This window comes from Physeter macrocephalus, chromosome 17 (genome assembly GCF_002837175.3).
Source record: "Physeter macrocephalus isolate SW-GA chromosome 17, ASM283717v5, whole genome shotgun sequence".
NCBI lineage: Eukaryota > Metazoa > Chordata > Mammalia > Artiodactyla > Physeteridae > Physeter > Physeter macrocephalus.
This window is the reverse complement of record NC_041230.1, coordinates 8802776-8823095: the sequence shown is the minus strand read 5'-3', so window position 1 is coordinate 8823095 and position 20320 is coordinate 8802776. Positions and strand designations below refer to the sequence as shown.

At 52.4% G+C, this 20320-nt stretch overlaps 1 protein-coding gene across 8 annotated transcripts in view; it reads right to left on the bottom strand.

Moving 5' to 3' along the window:
* The window catches only part of SIPA1L3 (signal induced proliferation associated 1 like 3), a 240839-nt gene that overhangs the window by 20802 nt on the left and 199717 nt on the right, over positions 1 to 20320 (bottom strand). For all 8 annotated transcript variants that reach the window (XM_055079281.1, XM_055079280.1, XM_024132359.3 and 5 more), the window contains 2 exons: positions 18462 to 18889; positions 5766 to 5987 (listed from right to left, as the gene is read on the bottom strand). In XM_055079281.1, coding sequence (XP_054935256.1) covers positions 5766 to 5987; positions 18462 to 18889 — 650 coding nt within the window. The remainder of the gene's footprint in view (positions 1 to 5765; positions 5988 to 18461; positions 18890 to 20320) is intronic.

Genomic DNA, 20320 nt, shown 5'->3' with positions numbered 1-20320 from the left:
TATCTATTTATGGCTGCGTTGGGTCTTCGTTGCTGTGCACGGGCTTTCTCTAGTTGTGGCCAGCGGGGGCTACTCTTCGCTGCGGTGTGCGGGCTTCTCATTGCGGTGGCTTCTCTTGTTGCAGAGCACAGGCTCTAGGCACGCAGGCTTCAGGAGTTGTGGCACGCGGGCTCAGTAGCTGTGGCTCGCAGGCTCTAGAGCGCAGGCTCAGTAGTTGTGGCGCACGGGCTTAGCTGCTCCGCGGCATGTGCGATCTTCCCGGACCAGAGATCGAACCCGTGTCCCCTGCGTTGACAGGCGGATTCTTAACCACTGCATCATCAGGGAAGCCCTAGGGCTGCCCTTCTGGTTGCTGTGCACGGGCTTTCTCTAGTTGTGGCCAGCGGGGGCTACTCTTCGCTGCGGTGTGCGGGCTTCTCATTGCGGTGGCTTCTCTTGTTGCAGAGCACAGGCTCTAGGCACGCAGGCTTCAGGAGTTGTGGCACGCGGGCTCAGTAGCTGTGGCTCGCAGGCTCTAGAGCGCAGGCTCAGTAGTTGTGGCGCACGGGCTTAGCTGCTCCGCGGCATGTGCGATCTTCCCGGACCAGAGATCGAACCCGTGTCCCCTGCGTTGGCAGGCGGATTCTTAACCACTGCATCATCAGGGAAGCCCTAGGGCTGCCCTTCTTAAGGATGAGGACGTTTGGGGCCTGGGTCCTCAGGCGTGACCTGGGGGCTTGGCCTCCCAACCACCACTCCACCTTAAGGCAACAAACCGGCTGTTCCCTAGGGCCTGCCCCCTCCTCACTGGGCCTGCCAGCAGGGACGGGGGCCAGCAGGGCAGCAACACGCCAGCCTTTCAGTCGCGCTGAGACCAGCCTGGCGGGGAGGAGGTGCCCAGGACGGCTGAGGACGCAGGGCCGCTGGTTCTGCCTCCTGCTCCGCGGGCTCCAGCCTGGCAACCCCTCGGCCTAGTCGTCCCTCACCGCTAAGCCCTGTGCAGCTCAACCTCAGTGCTGGGGTCCTCACATGGGTTAACTCAGGAAAGCCTAGCAACTGGGAGGTAGGGAGGACTGTCAGGCCAGTTTAAAGAGAGGGAAACTGAGGGGTTAAGGAGGGGGTAAGCAGCCGATGAGGGAGTCCCACCCTGACCCCCATGCTGTTCTGCTCCTCTACTGGTTGGGAGAAGGCAGTCCAGTAAATTCAGCGTCTTGGGACAAAGCGGTCAAAACGGGGCTGTCCGGCCATCTCCCAAGGCAGAGCTGCTGGCCCGTCCCACAGAGTTGACCAGGGCCTGCAGCAGAGGGGCTGAGGTGAGGGACCTTCCGTGGCAGGCGCTCTCGGTCCCCTCTGTCCTTCACCAGCTCATTCTGTCTTTCGTTTAACAGACCATGTGCCCAAATCCAAGAAGTCAGTCCTCAGAAAATGCGCACCGCTGCCTTGGCTGCAAGTCTTCCCTGAGTCTCTCCTAAGACGAGATGCTCTGCTAGTTATCTTCCTGGGCGTGAATCCTGGTTCTGCCACTTGCAGCTGGGTGACCTGGGCTACGCACTTCTGGCTGTGCCTCGCTCTCTTCCTCTGGAAGGTGCCGGAAGGATCAATGGGGCCAGGTTGGTACAGCCCTAGCCAGCAGCCTGGCTGAAAGGCAGCGCCCCCGTGTCGGCCGCAGCCATTTACCATTCCTCTGGGGATGCATTAGAGGTCCCTGACCGGAATCAATAAGAAAGGAGGCAGATTTGGTAATTACTCCTTTGGGGATAATCTCATAATATGTGGGGACCTGTAGGGACAGATTACAAAACCAACCACCATAATATTTGCAGTTGTTGACCTTAACTAACTGAGTGAATTTGGGCAAGTGACTTAACCGTTCTGGACCTCGATTTTTCTTATCTGGAAAATGGGATACAAAGTACCTATACCTCATTGTTCTGTAGTGAAGATTAAAGGAGTTAAAGTAGGTACAGGGCTTATGACAGTACTTGGCAGGGGAGGTATCAGTAAATGTAGGTAAATAAGTTATGCAAATGAGTTCTTGTGCCTTGGGATAAAATTTCAGCAACAGAATTACAGATTAAAAAAAAAAAAAACGTTTTAGCCTCAAATAATTTAGCTGGAAGTAAAGACAATGTTTTCTGGAAAACTAGGTTAGGTGACTCAGAAGTGTCTTTAAATGACAAAGATATTGTCTCCAAAATGCTCAGGGAGAGTTTGAATAAAATAGCTTTCCGAAATGGGAGTGTGTGGACAAAAGCATGAATTCTAAATTAACATGTTATTTTATGCATGTGATTTTTTTTTTTTTTTTTTTTTTTTGCGGTACACGGGCCTCTCTGTTGTGGCCTCTCCCGTTGCGGAGCACAGGCTCCGGACGCGCAGGCCCAGCGGCCATGGCTCACGGGCCCAGCCGCTCCGCGGCATGTGGGATCTTCCCAGACCGGGGCACGAACCCGTGTCCCCTGCATCGGCAGGCAGACTCTCAACCACTGCGCCACCAGGGAAGCCCTATGCATGTGATTTAAAAAATGTATCTGTAACTAAATTAATAAACATAAGAAACCAGGAAACTATTTTGTGTCCCCCAGTATTTTATATATTTAGTTTACATGTTTACACAACGCACATACATATGTAAAAAGCCTTCTTTGGATTTTATGTTGGGAAAGGGGGGGCTGCTGTTTGTTTACAGTTGTCATGTATCCAGGTACGTTTTCTGAGTGCCTACTATGTATGTGCTGGGCCCTGGATGGGGCTCGGGTATCTCTGCTCTCCCAGAACCCTCAGTCCAGTGGGCCGACAGGGAGGAAGCAAGTCTCTAGGAAACGACTGCCTGATGTGCCCTGGGACAGAGGCGGAGGAAGGGAAGAAGCGTGGGGTCAGTGGGAGGGATAAGCCTGGTGTGGGGGATGGGAGAGCTTCTCCGAGGACGGCGTGTCTGTGTTGAGACCTGAGGGGTGGTGTTACGGGTCCCCCAAGCAAAAGAGATGTTGAAGTCCCAACCCCTAGTGTCTCAGAAGGTGACCTGATTTGGAAATAGGGTCTTTACAGAGGTCATCAAGGTGAAATGAGGCAATTAGGGTCGACCCTAATCTAATGACTGGTGTCCTTATAAAAAGAGGAAATGTGAACACAGAGACACGCACACAGGGAGAAGGCCACGTGAAGGCGAAGGCAGGGGTTGGGGTGAGGCACCTACACGCCTAGAAATCCCGCAGATTGCCAGCAAGTCAACCAGAAGCTGGGAGAGAGGCATGGAACAGAGCCTTCCTCACAGCCCACAGAGGGAACCAACCCTGCTGACACCCTGACTCCGACTTCCAGCCTCCAGAGCTCTGAGAAAATACATTTCTGCCGTTGAGCCACTCGGTCTGCGGTACTTTGTTATGGCAGCCCTAGCAAACTACAGATGGGCAGGAGTGAGCCAGGTGGGGCTGCGGGGGACCCGGGCAGGAGGAACAGCACACACGCCGGGCAAGGCCAGAGGAGCTGCCCTCATGGAGGAGCACGGTGGGGTCAACAGGGCCTGACCCTCCAGCCACCCTGAAAAGTGGGAGCCTTACTGTATTTTGGGGGTTACAGTGAGAATGAAGTGAGATATGAGGCTCATACCTTCCATTCACTGATGGAGCACCCACACAGTGCCAGGTGGCTACAAGTCAAGACAGAGTCACCTGCTTTCCAGTGGGAGAAATGAGCAGTGGAACAGAGACCAGTGATAGAATGACGGCAGGGGCTACAGAAGGCTGGGAAGGCCCGTCTGAGGAGGCGGCATTGGACCAAACCCCTCCCCTCCCCGAGACAGCAACAAGATGTGGGAGAAGAGCATTCCAGGGACCAGAGAGAGCCAGTGCAATGGCCCTGGGGTCTGCCTGTACTTGGCAAGTCTGAGGAGTGGGAAGAGGCCAGGTGGCTGGAGTGGAGTGAGTGCAGGCGAGAGTGGGAGGGGATGAGGGCAGAGGGGTGACGGGGCGGGTCATGCAGGGTCCAGGTGGGATTTTGGGCAAAGCACACGGTGCCCTAGTGCCTGGTACGATATATGTGCTCTGTAAATGTGAGCCTTTATCATTAATCCTGGGAGTGGGGCAAGCCACTGGAGGTTTTAATCAGGGGAGCGAAGGATCCAAATCTAGTTTTCCGGGTGCCCCCAGCTGTTAGTGAGGTGTGTGAACTGGATTCTCAGCTTGCTTCCCTGTCCACATCTCCAGGGATCCCGTTTCTGTCTCCTGACACCTCCCTCCTTAGAAGCTCTGTGCCAGCACACATCTGAATGGCCCCAACCAGGTCATGAAAGAGGACATCACCGAGAACAGGATAGAGGAGGGCAGACCCCCCCAAAACCCAACTGAAGAGGAGCCTTGGACCGAGCTTCCTAGGCTCTGATCCAAGCTCCATCCCTTCCCAGCTCTGAGCCTCTGGGCCTCAGGTGCCTCATCGGTAAAACTGGACGAATAACAGGTCCATCTCCCGGAGCTGTTGTTGAGGAGGATTCGGTGAATAAATTCACGGACGAGAGCTCGGAACCGAGACTGGCACACAGTGAGTACTCGATAAATGTTCGGTATCATCATGTTCTAACTTAGAAACACAAAAACCCTTTCTTTACTGATGACTCCTTTCCTCTCTCTCTCGCTTCACAGCAAAATGCCCCAAACCAGCTGCCTCCTATTCTGCCCTGCCCTTCTCTCCCGCACCCTCCGGTCACCTCTGTGAGGCTCAACCGACGCTCAATTCCCGGGCTCGTCCCGCTGACGGCTCACAGGTGTCACCCCGGGCTCCTCCTCGTATGAACACTGAGGGGTCTCAGGCCGAGTCCTAGACCTCCCTTCCTCTCCAGCCTTGTGCCTCTATGCTGACAACGCCCAAATTTCTCTCTCCAGCCTGACCTCTCCCCCGAGCTCCAGACTCCTTACCCGACTGCCTCCTCCACGTCTTCGTCTTCTTCTAGTTGCAAACTTAACCTGCCCAGGACTGAGCTCTGCGCTCCCCTGAGCCTGCTTCCCACTCAGTCCCCATCTCAGCCCGAGGAGAGTCCATCCATCCTTCAGGCTTCGAGACCTGGGATCATGTTCAACCTCGTTTTCTCTCACACCACAGCCAATCTGCCAGCAAAGCCTGCCTGTTCCCACGTCAGAGAATCCATCCCGAAACTGCCCCCTGACCCTCCCTGGCCTCCATCCTGCTCCAGGCCCCTCGTCTCCTGCCTGGACCATCGCAGCAGCGCCTCGCTGGTCTGCGTGCCCCTCACAGGCCGTGCTCCGCACGCAGCCACAGGGACCCTATGGACACCCAGTTTAGGTCACGTCCCTCCTCTGTTCCAGATCCTCCCGCGGCTCCCGTTCACTCACAGCAGACGCCCAGGCCCTTATGTGGGGCCCATGAGGCCCTCCCGGTCTGTGTCCATCGCCTCTCTGACCTCACGTGCTCACATGATTCCAGCCACACTGGCCTTCCACCAGCAGACCAAGCAAGCTCCTGCCTCCGGGCCTGTGCAGCTGCTGTTCCCTGTGCCTGGAACAGCCTTCATTCACATGCCACACAGTGCTAGCCACCATCTGACCTGCTGCATGCTTTTCTTAGTTACCCTATTTGCTGTCTGCCTCCCCAACAGGCATTGTCAGCTCCCCGAGCTGACAGAGATCCCTGTCCGCCTGTTCACAGCTGTATTCCCAGTGTGTAGACTGGCACGGTGTCCTGATGAATGAGGGAGCGAGGTGTCACCCTCCTCCCCACCCCGAGACGCCCAAGCTCAGCTCCGGCAATGTCTCACCGGGCGTCCAGGCACTTACTTCTTTGGGTCAGTGAAGGGGAGCGGCCGTGGCGGGGGCTCGTCTGTTCTCTTCCACCCCGTTGGGTGCTTGTTGCGCACGGGCTGCTTGGAGAAGAAGGACTTGGGGACGGAGGCGGAGAGCTGGAAGGCGCTGGGCTGGGCCAGCTGCGAGGGCCGCGGGGTCTCTGTGCTGGCCGTCTTGTGAACCTGAGTGGGGTAGCCGGCCCTCGAGCTCATGTCGCTGCAATGTGAAAATGTGAGAAATAAGCCAATTCCATCCCACATTTTGAAAAACCGATCTGTTTAAATTTCCTCTTGGGAAACAAAACTTCATTCACCCAGGAGAGATACAAGTACTTTACTGCTGTGGAAAATTCCAGTACATAGATGTCTATGTGGAGAAAACGTAAAGCTGCCTTCAGAGTCCCCATCCCACCCCAGGGATGCCCTTCTAGCCCAGTTGGTACCTCTATGTGAATCTAAAAAGTCACCCCCTGTGGGTGGATGCTCCCACCCCGCCCCAGAGATTCCCTGTCTCCTAGGCACAACCTACACAGCTGAAGGTGGGGGTCCCACCTGCCTGTCTCTCTGGAGGTGACCGTGGTTTACAGCTTGCTCTATTTCCTTCTTAACCCTTTCTTATGATTAAAAACACACGTGTTGTGAATTCCCCGGTGGTCCAATGGTTAGGACACAGCACTTTCACCGCTGGGGGTCCTGGGTTAGATCCCTGGGGATCAGGGAACTAAGATCCCACGAGCTGCATGTTGCGGCCAAAAACAAATAAACAAAAAAACAAACAAAAAAAACAAAAAAAGTGCATATAATCAGAAAACAGGAGCTTCTTTTTGAGGGGTGGGAGAATTGTTTTTATATATAACTGGGATTGTGCTAATAACTTGCTCTGTAACTTACGGGTTTTTTTTAACTTATACCTTGCCACACCTGTTCATTCAAATATTGTTTTAGCACTACTACACGATGAACACCACTCCAGCTGATCTAATAAAAAACCACAGTTCAATATCCCAAATGCTGGATTCTTGTGAAGTTAATGCTACCATGAACCTGACGCTGTTAACTAGGACCCAACTCTTGGGGACCCAACTGCTGATCCCACTGAGGCGAATCAGCTTTTAAAACTTTTAAATAAAATTTCAATTCCACTTCAAGTAAGAGGTCTTTAATGGGAAAATTAATGTCCTTGGAGTGCAAGTCAATAAATCCTTACTGAAGGTCAATTTAGCAATATTAAGGGGTGGGATTCTGACTATGGCAGAATGAGGAGATTGGCAAATTCTTTCCCCCAAAGCACAAAATCGACAAAAACAATCATTTCAGCACTCTGGAAACTGACCAAGGGCATGCAAGAATCCAAGTATCGTTTATGCTTGAAAAACTGAACTTCAGGTAAGAACAGAGGGAATCTGACATTGTGGCCTGAGGGCTCTCTCCCATCCCACTGCCCAGCTCAGTGAACAGGCAGGTTCTGCCACAGTGGAACCTCTGGGGCTGCATCAAGCATATCAACACACGCTTACTGAGAGTTTCAGAAGGAGAAGAGAGAAAGGGGCAGAAGAAAGGTTTGAAGAAATAATGGCTGAAAACTCCTCAAACTGGACAAAAAACATTCATCTACACAGCTAAGAAACTCAACAAATCCCCACCAGGATAAATATAAAGACATCATCCAGAAAAACAGGTGAAAGTCAAACATTAAGACAAAACCCCTGAAAGCACCAAGAGAAAAGGATTCATCACATACAAAGGAGCACAATACAATTAACTGCCAACTTGTCATTTGAAACAATGGAATGGAATGATATTTTCAAAGTGCTGAGAGAAAAAACTGTCAACCAAGACTTTTATGTCCAGCAAAAGTATCCTTCATAAATGAAGGCAAAATAAAGATGTCCCCAGATAAACAGAGACTCAGAGAATTCATTGCTAGCACATTTGCCTAATAAATAATAAAATAAGTCCTTGGGCTGAAAGGAAATGACTGCAGATGGTGACCTGAATCCATTCGGAGAAATGAAGGATCCAAGATGGTAAATTTGTGGATTAGAATAAAAAACTCTATAGATTTATGTTTCCTTATTTCTTCTTTAATGTCCTAAAACATAAGACTGTATAAGGCAATAATAACACCACTATACTGCTGGGTTAATAACATGTATGGATGTAATAATATAGATGACAAAAATAGCACAAAGGAGGGGAAATGGAATGGGGCTATATTGGAAAAAAGTCTCCATACTTGGGCTTCCCTGGTGGCGCAGTGGTTGCGCGTCCGCCTGCCGATGCAGGGGAACCGGGTTCGCGCCCCGGTCTGGGAGGATCCCACATGCCGCGGAGAGGCTGGGCCCGTGAGCCATGGCCGCTGAGCCTGCGCGTCCGGAGCCTGTGCTCCGCAATGGGAGGGGCCACAGCGGAGAGAGGCCCGCATACCACAAAAAAAAAAAAGTCTCCATACTTTATTGGAATTAAGTTAGTATTAATCTGAATTACACTGAAAAGGCACGTACTATAACAACTAAAAAAAAATAGTCCAAAAAATCAAGAGGAATCCAAATGGTGCACTAAAATGCATTTATTTAACACAAAAGGCAGCAGTAAAGAAGAAAAGAGGAGCAAGAAAAACAGTAAACATATAGAGAACAAAGAGGAAAACGGCAAATATAAATCCAATCATTATCAGTAACTTCATTAAACGTGAATGCTGAAACACCCCAATTCTAAGGCAGATTGCCAGACTGGATTGAAAAAAGCAAGCTCTGACTGACTTATATATACTTTCTATAATTCAGCAACATCTACTAACAGGCCCAGGGTTGCACATTGGTTGGGGGGATGTCCAGGGAGCCGTGGAGCATGTGACATTGGGATTGGACTTTGGGGTGGTCAGGGGCTTCCCCAACGAGGCAATGGTGTCTGAGCTGAGAACTGAAGGAGATACAGCCTTAGTCTAACAGATCTAACCTCCCAGAAATCCACATCACAGAAAAGCCTGCACAAGTACATGCAGGCACATACAAGGATGGTCACTGCAACGCTGTGTGTAATCAAGAAAACATGGAAATGGACTGAATGTCTTTTAACTGGGGATTAATAGATTGTTCCAAGCACATCCATATGATCAAAATCTATGCAGCCAGTGCGAAGAATGAGGTCGATTTCTGTTTATGGGTGAGGACAGATGTCTGAGCTATAGTAAGTGGAAAAAAGCCATTGTGTAAATCATGCTTTTTCTTTTCTTAAAATGTATATATAGAGGGCTTCCCTAGTGGCGCCGTGGTTAAGAATCCACCTGCCAATGTAGGGGACACGGGTTCGAGCCCTGGTCCAGGAAGATCCTACATGTCACGGAGCAACTAAGCCTGTGCACCACAACTACTGAGCCCGAGTGCCACAACTACTGAAGCCCACACGCCTAGAGGCCATGCTCCGCAACAAAAGAAGCCACTGCAATGAGAAGCCCGTGCACGGCAACGAAGACCCAACATAGCCAAAAATAAATAAATAAATTTATTTTTTAAAAATGTACGTATACTATATGATTACTGGGCTTTTTTGGGGAGGATGTTTTTATGAAAAGGAAATGTACACTTTTTTCCCCAACTGTGGGTCATGAAATCAACTTAGTGGATCTTGACTGTTATTAAGAGGAAAATTAAAAAAAAATAGACTAGAATGAAAAACCTCAGTGTACCTCTTGTGAGGTAAGGATAAGTGGTTTTGTGAAAACTTAGGCTGGATGTCCACACCGGATTGTAATATAAAATGCTTTTCCTGTTTTGGGTAATGGTCAAAAATGTGTGAAAGATCTGGGCTGGTACAGGTTTGCAGAAAAATCTCTGGGGGAGTATACACTAACTGATTACCTCTGGAGATAGTAATCATGGGGGAAATGAAACCATATAAAAGGTGCAGGGTAGAAAGGAAGTGCCATCTGACACCTCAGTCTCCTTTGAGGCAACCTTGCCCCTCCCCCTTTCTTCTTTTTCAACAGAGAGCCTAGTACACACAAGCACAACCTTCCTTTGTAACATAAATGGCAGCCTATCATGAGCTTGTTCTGCACGTGGCTTTAACCTTAACACAGTGCTCTGGAGACTTCTCCGTGTCAGTCCACACAAGCCCCTCTTCCCTTCAACAGCTGCAGAAGGCCCACTCTACGAATATATCCTAATTGATTTTAACCTTAACTTTTACTTTCTACAGTACATATTTCTCTACCTTGTCATCAGGCATGTTCAGCTTTTACGAGCTGAAAAAAACAAGAGATGACTGAAAAAAAAATGGAAGGGAATGAGATGAACACACTTTGCCTCTGTGTCTGCCAGCTGGCTCCAGCCATCGCCTCTTTTGGGAGGTGTTCGCCCCCTCCTCAGGCCTGTGGCAGGCACTGGGTGTCATGCTAATCCCCCTTACCCTGTAAATGAAGGCTGACTGTACTCATCCTCAAGGAAGGTGACCTGGCTGGCACCCAGCCCAGGGCACAAATCCTGAATGGCTGATGCCACTTGTCTGCAATGGGTCTGGGGTAGGTCTGTGATCTACTTCTGGCCAGTGAGACATCAGGTGTGTGAGTGTGGACTGTGTGCTAGGGGACTTCTGGGGAAGATTTCTTCACTAGAAAACTAACACAGACCACTTGCAGCAAATATCACCTGTTCTTCCACTGGACACTGTGACTATCTGGCTGAATGACAGCCACTTTGAGACTGTGAGGGGAGCCAGTCTATAGGCTGATGGAGGCAGAACAAAGAAAGGGAAAGAACCTGGGTCCTCGAGTCAATAAATTACCCAGTCGTGGGGCCCTTCCTACCTTGTGCCTTCACGTTCTGAGAGATAACAGACTTCCTCCAACTGAGCTGGGATTTCTTGTTGCTTGGAGGCAAAGGCATTCCCGCGACTGTCCCTGTTTTCAACCTCTACCAACCTCAGGAATGGATGGTGCCCCCCACACAGTAGGGCAACAAAAAACTATTCTCCTGAATATGCTGTGCATCTTGACCCGGCCCTCTGAGGTGGGCGCCCCTTCTCACACATCCCTTGGACCGCGAGTTGTGTCAGGTGCCACGTACAGGGTGGAGTTCTCACCCCACCTGCCAATCACTCTCCTTCTGAAGCACCGGTGAGGCCAGGTGCCCTCCGCGGGCCTCAGCTTGAAAAACGAAGCAGCACCTCGTGGTGGATGAGAACATGGGCCATGCTGCTTCCCTGACACACTGTGCTCTTTGCTCGAGCCCTTTCCCCTCAGTGAGCCTTGGTTTCCTCCTCTGAGAATTGAGGCAACGACAGCACCTGCCTCACAAGATCATTATGTGCACAGGGCTCAGCACAGGCCCGGGCACCGGGGTGTGCTCCCCGAGCTGCAGATATACAGGGACGCGGTGCGTCCAGGGGCTAAACGCCTGGGCTCTGGGCTCAGCCAGGACTGGCGGGGGCGGGGGGCATCCTGCTCCCACCCCACCCTCACCCAGAGAGGCTGTGCGTTTACCTGTGTTGTATCTCGGGGAGCAGTTAAGATTTTGTTGGAGTAAAAGGTTCTGTGGCTTACAAAAAAAAGCTGAAAAACTGTAGGCTGGATGGAGAAATCGCACAGCTGCCTGGACATGCGTGATGCTTTGGTCTATTCACCCCCGTGGGCGCTGATGGGTGGCCCAGGGTGGGCAACAGGCACAAAGGGAGCTGTGCCCTTGCCTTCAGGAGGAAGAGCAGTGACGGAGCAGGTGGTAGTGATGGTGGTGACCGTGCTGAGCCTGTGAACACGGCCAGGCCCTGTTCTAAGCATCTCATAGGCATCACTTCATCTAGTTGCCCCAGCAACCCCACGAGGCAGGAATTACCACCCCCCGCAAGTTCCACGTGGGGAAACCGAGGCCCAGAGAGATTAAATAACTTGCCCCCAACCAAATAACATAGCTGGCCAGGGACAGAACCAGGATACAAAGCCAGGCAGTGTGGCTCAAGAGACACTGTGTTTAACCACCAACCTGTACTTTCAGTGACAACGGTAGTCATGATAAATACATAATACATGAAAATAAAACCAAGCAGCAGCTGATATATTTGGACCAGCTATGTCTCAGGCCCTGTGCTAACTACTTTAAACACATGGTGTAGGTTCGTCCTCGCAGCCTTGGACCACAGAGCCCATCTTCACCCCCATTTTACAGATGAGGAAACTGAGCCTCAGAGGAATTAAGGAGCCTGGTGGCAATCACACAGTTAGTGAGTGGTGGAGCTGTGACCTGGACACAGGCAGCCAGAGGCTGGGAAATAACACTGCTCACCCAGGTACCCCCAGGTGGGCCCCTGTGGGGCCTTAACTGCTGGACTGATCTTGCCCTCTCTCCCACGCGTCTGGCAGGGGCTTGAGAGTTGAATCAGTCCCTGCACTTGGCTGGAATTATCAGGCTCAGTGTAGGAGCCATATGCAGCAACATTCTGCCCTGCGGCCTGTGAGCAAACACAGTAGGTCTTCAGGAGGTGGAAACAGAGATGACATGGGAGAAAAACTCACTGGCACAAAATCAATGCGGAATCCAACCACCACTGGCCACCTCCACCAACCACCGTGCACCTGTATCATCACAGTGGCCTCCTCCTGCCCTCGCCCCGAAACACAGCCAGAGGGAGGCTGTGAACGCCTGAGTGCAACCACCGCCCTCCTCTGCTCAGGGTGAGTCAGAGCTCTCCCCTGGTCCACGAGGCCCCACGCCATCTGGGCCGACCCCTCTCTGCCCTCAGATCCTCCCACTCTGCCCCTCGCTCACTCTGCTCTGGCCACATGGAAGCTGTTCCCCAAACACACCAGAAACATTCCCACCTCAGGGCCTTTGCACTCCTCCCTGCCCCAGCCCCAAGATCTCTGCACGGTTCCCTCCTTCCCTTGAGTTCCTGGAGATGGCCTGCGTTCCTCTTCCCAAGCTGACTGCGGCTCTCCGAGTAGGTCTCTGCTGTGTGACCCCGGCTTCCTAGCCAACAGAGGTGGGGTTGGCTCCAGTGGATGCCAAGGCCCTCACATCACCCTTCAGGGCTGTGCGCCCAGAAGGGTATCCCGGAGACCACAGCCCCACCCGCGGAAGCAAGGCCACGTGCTTCCTGCCTGCCTGGGAACACCCGGCGATGTCAGCTCCACATGGAGCGGAGAGCCTCTCACTGCCTCTAAACAGCTCTTGACAAATTGCTCAGGAAGCCCAGGAAGCTTTGGAGTGTATGCTGCCTTGAGAGAAGGCGGGGTGGGGGTGGGGGTGGGGGCAGGTGGCTGCCCGCCTGGGATCACTCAGCCCACCGCGATGCCCACAGCAGGCACTGGCGTTTGGCACTGTGCCTGGAAGCCGGGCTCCCATGACGAACGTCTCGGGGGAGAGTCTGTGAAGTCACTGGAATCATCCACAGGCACAAGCTGCTACAGGCTGCGGCGGCTTCCACGGAGAGGGCTGGAGCGCAGGGTGGGAGTGGGTAGGGGGTTTGGGCATGGCAGGGCCCACCCCTTTCCTGGCAGTCCTCGCAGTATGCTGGTGAACTCAATCCCCCCCACCCCTGAAACAGTCCACTTTCCCCCGAGTAGCCCAGAGTGATCTACTTAAAACATAAGTCAGATTGTGTGCTCCCATGGCTCCCACGTCCCTCAGAATCAAATCCCAGCATCTGACCGTGGTTGGTAAGCCCGCCAGAGCTGGGCCCCTGCCCACCTTGCAAATCAGACCTCTTGCCTTCCCTTGGCCTGTCTGGCCACCAGAGCATTTCCAGAGCACTGCAAATGAGTTTACCTTCAGGGCCTCAGCATTTGCTATTTTCCCTGCCTGGATCACTTCCATGCTTCCTGTAAAATATCACCTCTTCCTAGAGGCCTTCTGGGACCTCTGCCCGGTTTGGTTTTCTCCCCAGACCTTATCTCCACCTGGCATATTAATATTACACGGTTGCTCAGTTGTCTGTCTGCCTCACTCTCTCTCCAGGAGGACATCAGCTCCACAAAAGAGGGCTCGACTTTGTCCCCTGCTGTATCGCCATGTTTGGAACGGTACCCGGCACACAGTGGGTGCTTTGGTGTCAGTGAATGTGAGAATAACATTCCTCTCAGGGCTGCCCAGCCCTGCTCTCCTCTTCTCTCTCAAGAATCTCAACATTCCCCATCTGCAGCAGCCTCCCGACACTGCAGCAGACACTGTCCTGGACCTTTGCCTCCCCCGCTCCTTAGGTCCTGGTGGTGCCACCTGCTGACACATCCACAGTTGCTCTGTCCTCTAGTCAAGGTCCCCTTCCTTCTCACTCACATCTCGGCCTCAGACCCATCCCTGAGACTTCTGCAATTGCGCCTCCAGCACCATCTTTCAAAACATCTATCTGCCTGCATTATCCTTTCTGCTAAAGCCTTTCCTTGCTGCCCACAGCTCTTAGGATCAAATCCAAACTCTGTAATGTGGCTGACAGCGCCTTGCGTGATCTGGCCCCTGCCAACCTCCCATCAGCTGCCCCCCTCAATTTCTATACTTGAGCCAAGGGGCCTGTGTTCAGTGACCTGATGGCACCCACCCTCCTCCCCACCCCAGGGCCTTTGCACATGCTACTCCCTCTCATAGAGATGCCTTCTCCACACACCATCTTTCCTTTTTCTCTTTTAAAAAAAAATTGTAAAATAGCCCACATAGAACAAAGTGTACAAAACATGTATGTACAATTTAACAAACACTTACAAAGCAAACACCCACATAACTGCATCAAGAGTATATCATCAGTCCCCCTGAAACCACTTCACCTGCTCCCTCCTCCTTATCCCTCTCATCTTCGGCAGAAATAACACCTGCTGAGGGAAATTATCCCTGCCCCCCACCCCCCCCCGCCTAGATTAGACACCCCCTCCAGCCCCTGCACCACATCCACTCTCAGATCCCAGGAGGTCTCCCTTGAAGGCTTTCCCCAGCATAATTGATTCATTGCTTTTGTAATTATTGGCTTGCTATCTCCCCTGGCACCCTGTCAGTGCCAAGACAGCTGGGGCCCTCTGCGGCAGAGGGCTGAGCATACAGTAGGTGCCTGCTGTATGAATGAACGCAAAGTGTTGGGCTACAAAGGGCCTGGAAGTAGACACAAGGGCAGCTATGGAGCACTTGTGCCTCTCTTTGGGGAGCCAAGGCTGGGCAGCAGGTTGTCATTCTGGCTCGGCCCCAGGGAATGGACGGATGACAGCAGATGCACAGGGCTGCTGGGCTGCCCCGAGCAAGGGGCAGTGTGGCTAGCGGCAGGCAGAGGCGTGTGTGGGCTCCTCGAGCACAGGTGCTCAGAGACCTGCTGGGAACTTGTACCTACTGAGATGGGAAGGCTGTGGGAGGACTGGCAGGGTGAGGTGGGACTTGCACATCTTCTCTGCCTAGAATACTCTGCCCTCCTAGTTCCCAGTAGCTTAGCCTCTTTCCTTTAGGAAAGCACCTCCCATACTGGGTCAGGCCCCTCCTTTGGGCTCCCACACCCTGAACGCTTCCCTCACCCTGGCCCTGACCACTATGGGCTGTCACTGTCTGGGGATGGATATGTCTCCCCCATTGACTTTGAGCCCTCACTAAGGCCCTGGTGCTGTCCCTAAATAAAGTGCTGATGCTCAGGTTCTTAGGTAAGACAGAGTCAGGCTTTTAGTTAGGGACAGCGTCATGGCCTTAGTTAGGGACAGATTCAGGGCCTTGGTTGGGAAAAGCATCAGGCCCTTAGTTAGGGACAGCGTCAGGGCATTAGTGACAGGGTCAAGCTTTAGTTAGGGACAACTCAGGCCGTTAGTTAGAAACAGCTCAGGCCCTTAGTTAGGGACAGCGTCAGGGCCTTAGTTGGAAAGAGCATCAGGGCCTTAATGACAGCGTCAGGGCCCTTCTTACGGATAGTGTCAGAGTTTTAGTTAGGGACAGCTCAGGCTGTTAGGGACAGTGTCAGGGCCTTAGCTAGGGACATCGACATGGCCTTAGTTAGGGACAGTGACAGGGCCCCCACTTCACAGATGAGGAAACTGAGGCCCAGAGAGGTTCAGTAATTTGCCCAAGGCCACACAGCCAAGAAAAGGCAGTGTGGGGTGGCGCTCAAACCCCAGTGGGCTGACCCTGGAGTCCACGCTCTCATCTACCATGAACACGTTTGTTTCTTTAAATCAACTCATTTAATTTTCCTTAATTTGTCCGAGGCAATATCTGTAAAATCAGGGGATGGGTTGATAACACTTTTCCTAATATCCATTTAAAATAAAACATTTTCCTCCCCACACCACCCAAATCACCTCAAGCACCCCATTTTGGGAAATGCTGCTTCACACTAAAGCCTGGTTGCCTAGGAGAAAACTTCAGGAAGCAGCTTTAATGAGTAGATAAGAATGATTTGCAATTAGCATCAATTGTCTGTATGCAAATTAAAGCTCCCAACCGCAGGGCCCTCTTTGTAGCAGGTTCCTCTCCCATTTTATTCCCTTCATTTCTGGGTTCAGCAAATCCTTCTCTCAGACACAGAGTAATTTTATACCCACCCCCCTGCCTCAGATACAGTCTACTCCCCAGCACCACTGCTTTTATATCACAGACTCCAAAACCCTACAGCTACTGAGCTTTACTAACACGGGCCTGTGCCCAACACAGGGGCTACCACAGCCAGGACCTGGGACCCCCATAGCACCGAGGCCCTCTTGGTGGGCGCACTTTGACATCTGTCTCAGTGATGACCTGATTCTAGTCTGTCTCCCTCAATAGATGGTGGGTGAGGTGAGGGCTGGGGGCCTCATCTGAATTTGCTGGTTACTTCTCCTTAGCTCTCAGCGTAGTCCCTGGGACACAACAAACCCCTGAGAAATATTTGTCAATGAAATGAATGGATAAATAAATGAATGAAGGAGCTGTTCAAGAGTCCGTGAGTTCAAATGATTAACATCTATCTGTCTAGGGAGGCTGGCTCAGACAGAGACTTAACTCCCTGGGGCACCCTTTCTCTCCACCCTCACCCTTCTCCTGGCTCCTGACTCCAGGGGGACCAGGGCCACAGTGAGGGAAAGCACTGACAGACGGACACTCTCAAATACCGTGGTTTTCAAGTCTGTCAGAGTGTAAGCAGCCCCTTGGTCTTAGAATCTAGTTATACTTTAACTTCTACAACAGCTAAACTCCCTTATGCTTCTGCATATTTTCCTTTCCAATCAACACCTGTCTCTCCAATATTGGCTTTCGGGTGTCAAGCAGCAGAACCTGAGTTTGGTAACAAGAGAACCGCTGCTAGGTCATGAGATCTTTTAAGGAGGTAGTGAGCAGCGTTCAAACATTCTGAATAGAGTAGACTGGATTAAAGGGCTTTGCACGGTTAGGCTAAGAACTGCTAGGGAGATTTTTGCTTCACCTTTTTAAAAAATATAGATATTTCTGTATAGTCAAAGACCCAGGTCCACTGTGGGTTGTGGTCAAGGAGGTCTGAGGCCACTGCTTGGGTGCACGTGTCCTGTGTGGAGAGAGGCGCAGGTCTGGGGACGGGCCAAGGTGTCAGGAAGCCAAGGGAGATGAAGACCCCTAATGGGGGTCCTGGACACGGGCTGGCCCCTGCTCAGGTGCGGTCAGGGAAGAGAAAGGAGGTGGTGGCCTGAGGGGTGCACACTGGGGACTGCAGCACAGTAATCCCTGCCTGGGGCCGCAGACCTCTGAGGGGGCCCCTGGACCGGCCTGAGTCCTGTGACGGCAGAACTTTTCCAGGAGGCAGTTCGTGGCTTTCATCACATTCGCAAAGTGTGTGTGGTCCAGACCCCAGCTTGTTGGTTAGTCAATGCCTGTGCGTTCTCACTTATTACCCTATTGCCCTGTCTGCCTCTCTACCAGTGGTTCTCAAAGCGTGGTCCCGGGACCAGCAACATTAGCATCTACACGGAACTTTGTAAAAACGCATACTCTCAGGCCCCACCCAGTGGGTCAGGGGAATCTGTGTTGAACAGCCCTCCAGTGGACTGTCTGGAGACCACACTGCCCTTTACTATGAAGGCTGGAAGGCTAACCCGTGATCTCCCAGACTTCCTTGTAGCTGAGATGGCCATGTGACACTGCCTGCTGAAGGGGGTTCTGGGAAAGCTTTTGCTTTCTCCACAGACATGGAGCTATACAGATGCTGCCGTCTTTCCTCTGTTCTCTGTCCCCATGTCCCCCAGGGGCACCACAGCCATCTGGAGACCAGGAAGTCACAGCCAGCATGAGGAGGGTGATAGAGCAGGAAGACACAGGGTGCTAGGCCTTGAGGCCCTCCCTGAGCCGCTGCTGCACCAGCCCAGCTCTGTCCTTCTCTGGACTTCCCGAAAGGGGACTATTAAACCTCTATTTGTTTAAGCCACTGTGGGTCAGGTTTCCCATTACCTCCAGACAAATGCACTCCTAACAATAACAGTCTGTGGCTCCCAGAAAGTGTAAAAACTACTAGTCTCAGGAGAGAGAAAAGGAAAGAGACCGAGGGTCAGAGTGAACCAGAGACAGATGAGACAGACAGCCAGGGATTTACCTCCCTCTACTGGGATCCTTAAAGGCCAACGGATGGCAGCAGGGCGTGGTCCACGAGTCTCCTAACTCTGTAAGCAAACTAAGGTGCGAGCATTCCCATCTGTGAGTATGTTTCTGGGGAGGGGAACGCCACTGTCAGGACTGCGAGGGATGCAGAAGGTGGTGAGGGTCCCCCTGAAGGACTTGGACTAGGTTCAGTGTCTTACCTGGACTGCCTCGGTGGGTCGCGGCTGCCCCCAGCCAGGCCTGTAGGGGTGCCGGATCCTGGGGAGTACAGCTTCGGTCGGTAGCCCTTGTTCTGGCCAGTGACCCCAGGGGCGGGCGAGACCTCCCGACGCCGGTCTGTATGGTGGGACCGCCCGGCAGCCTCGCGCCCGCCTCCACAGAGGCCCATACTTCCCGGGGGCTTGTGTGGCTTGGCCGGCCGAGACGTCTTGGCCAGGGACAAGCAGCTGGGGCTAGAGGTGTAGAGGGTAGTGTCAATGCCACTGTCACTGGAGCCGCCCTTGGAGAGAGGGTCTTGCTCTGGCTCCAGTGGGTCCAGGGGGTCGAACCAGCGATCGTCGCTGTGGCTGCTGGATGCGTTGCTGGAGAGGGTATTGCTGCTGGAATGACTGGAGTACTGAGGCTCTCCCTGGAAGGCAGGAGAAGTGTGTCATTCCTAGACTCTGGGTGGGGGGGCAGGGGGGCAAACTTCCTTCTCTGGGTCCTCCCCACCCTTATGTGTGAACCCTGGAGCCAGACAGCTTCGAACTCTGGCTCCCCCACTTACTGGCCTTGTTATCTTGGGCAACTGATTGAACTTTCCCGTGCCTCGGTTTCCACATCTGTAAAATGGGTTGATAATAACTCTGCCCTATGAGGTTGATCAGAGGTATAAATGACAGCACATATGCAACATGCTGCCCACAGCTTAAGCTGAACACATCTGAAACTGAGCTCCTGGCCTTCCCTCCTGAATTCTCCTCTTCCCTGTCTCATAATGGCACCTCCGTCCTTTCAGCTGCTCCACCCAAGAGCCGTGGAGTCACTTGACGCTGCTTTTGCTCTCACACCCGTATCTAGTCCAACAGCAAATCCTGTCGCCTGAATCTTCAGAACAGATCCAAACCTGCCACTTCTCCTCCCTCTGTGGCTCACCCCTGGTCCTGTCCACCACTGCCTCCTGCTGGACCATGGCAGGAGCCTCCTCCCTGGTCTCCCAACTCCCTGTCCCTGTCTCCCCTCACCCCTGGCCCCCAGTTTGTTCCCTGCACGCAGCCAGACACAGGCTGTGAACACTTGCGTCAGTTCATGTCCTTTCCCTGCTCACTCAGGGGAAAAACAAGAGTCCTCACCACGGCCTCTGAGGCCCTGTGTGATATGATTCCAGGTTCTGGTCTCTAACTTTATCTCCCGCCTCCCTCTTGATCACTCTCCTCCAGCCACACTGGCCTTCTCGCTGTTCTTTGAGTATGCCAGGCACACTGCCCCCTCAGGGCCTTTGTACTTGCTGTTCCCTCTTCCTACAATGCTCTTCCCTCAGATATTTTCATGGGTTGCTCCTTACTTCATTCAAGATTTTGCTTAAAGGTTACCTCCTCAAAGACCTTCTCTGACCACCTCATCCTAAAGTATCTGTGCTTGACACTCTTTTCCCTTAACTGTACTTTGTTTTTCTTTCACAGCAAGAATTGGTTCTTACCATTATATAATGAAATCTGTTTCTTTGCTTACTGCTTGTTGCCCCCACTGGGATGCCAGCTTTGTAAGCACAGGGGTGCACCTGCCCTCTTCAACACTGTGGTCCCAATGCCTCGCACGTTGTACGTGCTCATCAAACACCCACTGAATGAACAGATGTGAAGAGACTTCCAAATGCTCACCAAAACCAACTCCTTCTCCTGGGCACACAGGACTACATTTCCCAGTTCCTCCTGCAGTGACCTGTGGCCACGTGATAAGAGTCCTGGCCAGTGCAATAGAGGTAAAAGTGATTTATGTCAGGGCTTCCCTGGTGGCGCAGTGCTTAAGAATCCGCCTGCCAATGGAGGGGACACGGGTTCGAGCCCTGGTCCGGGAAGCT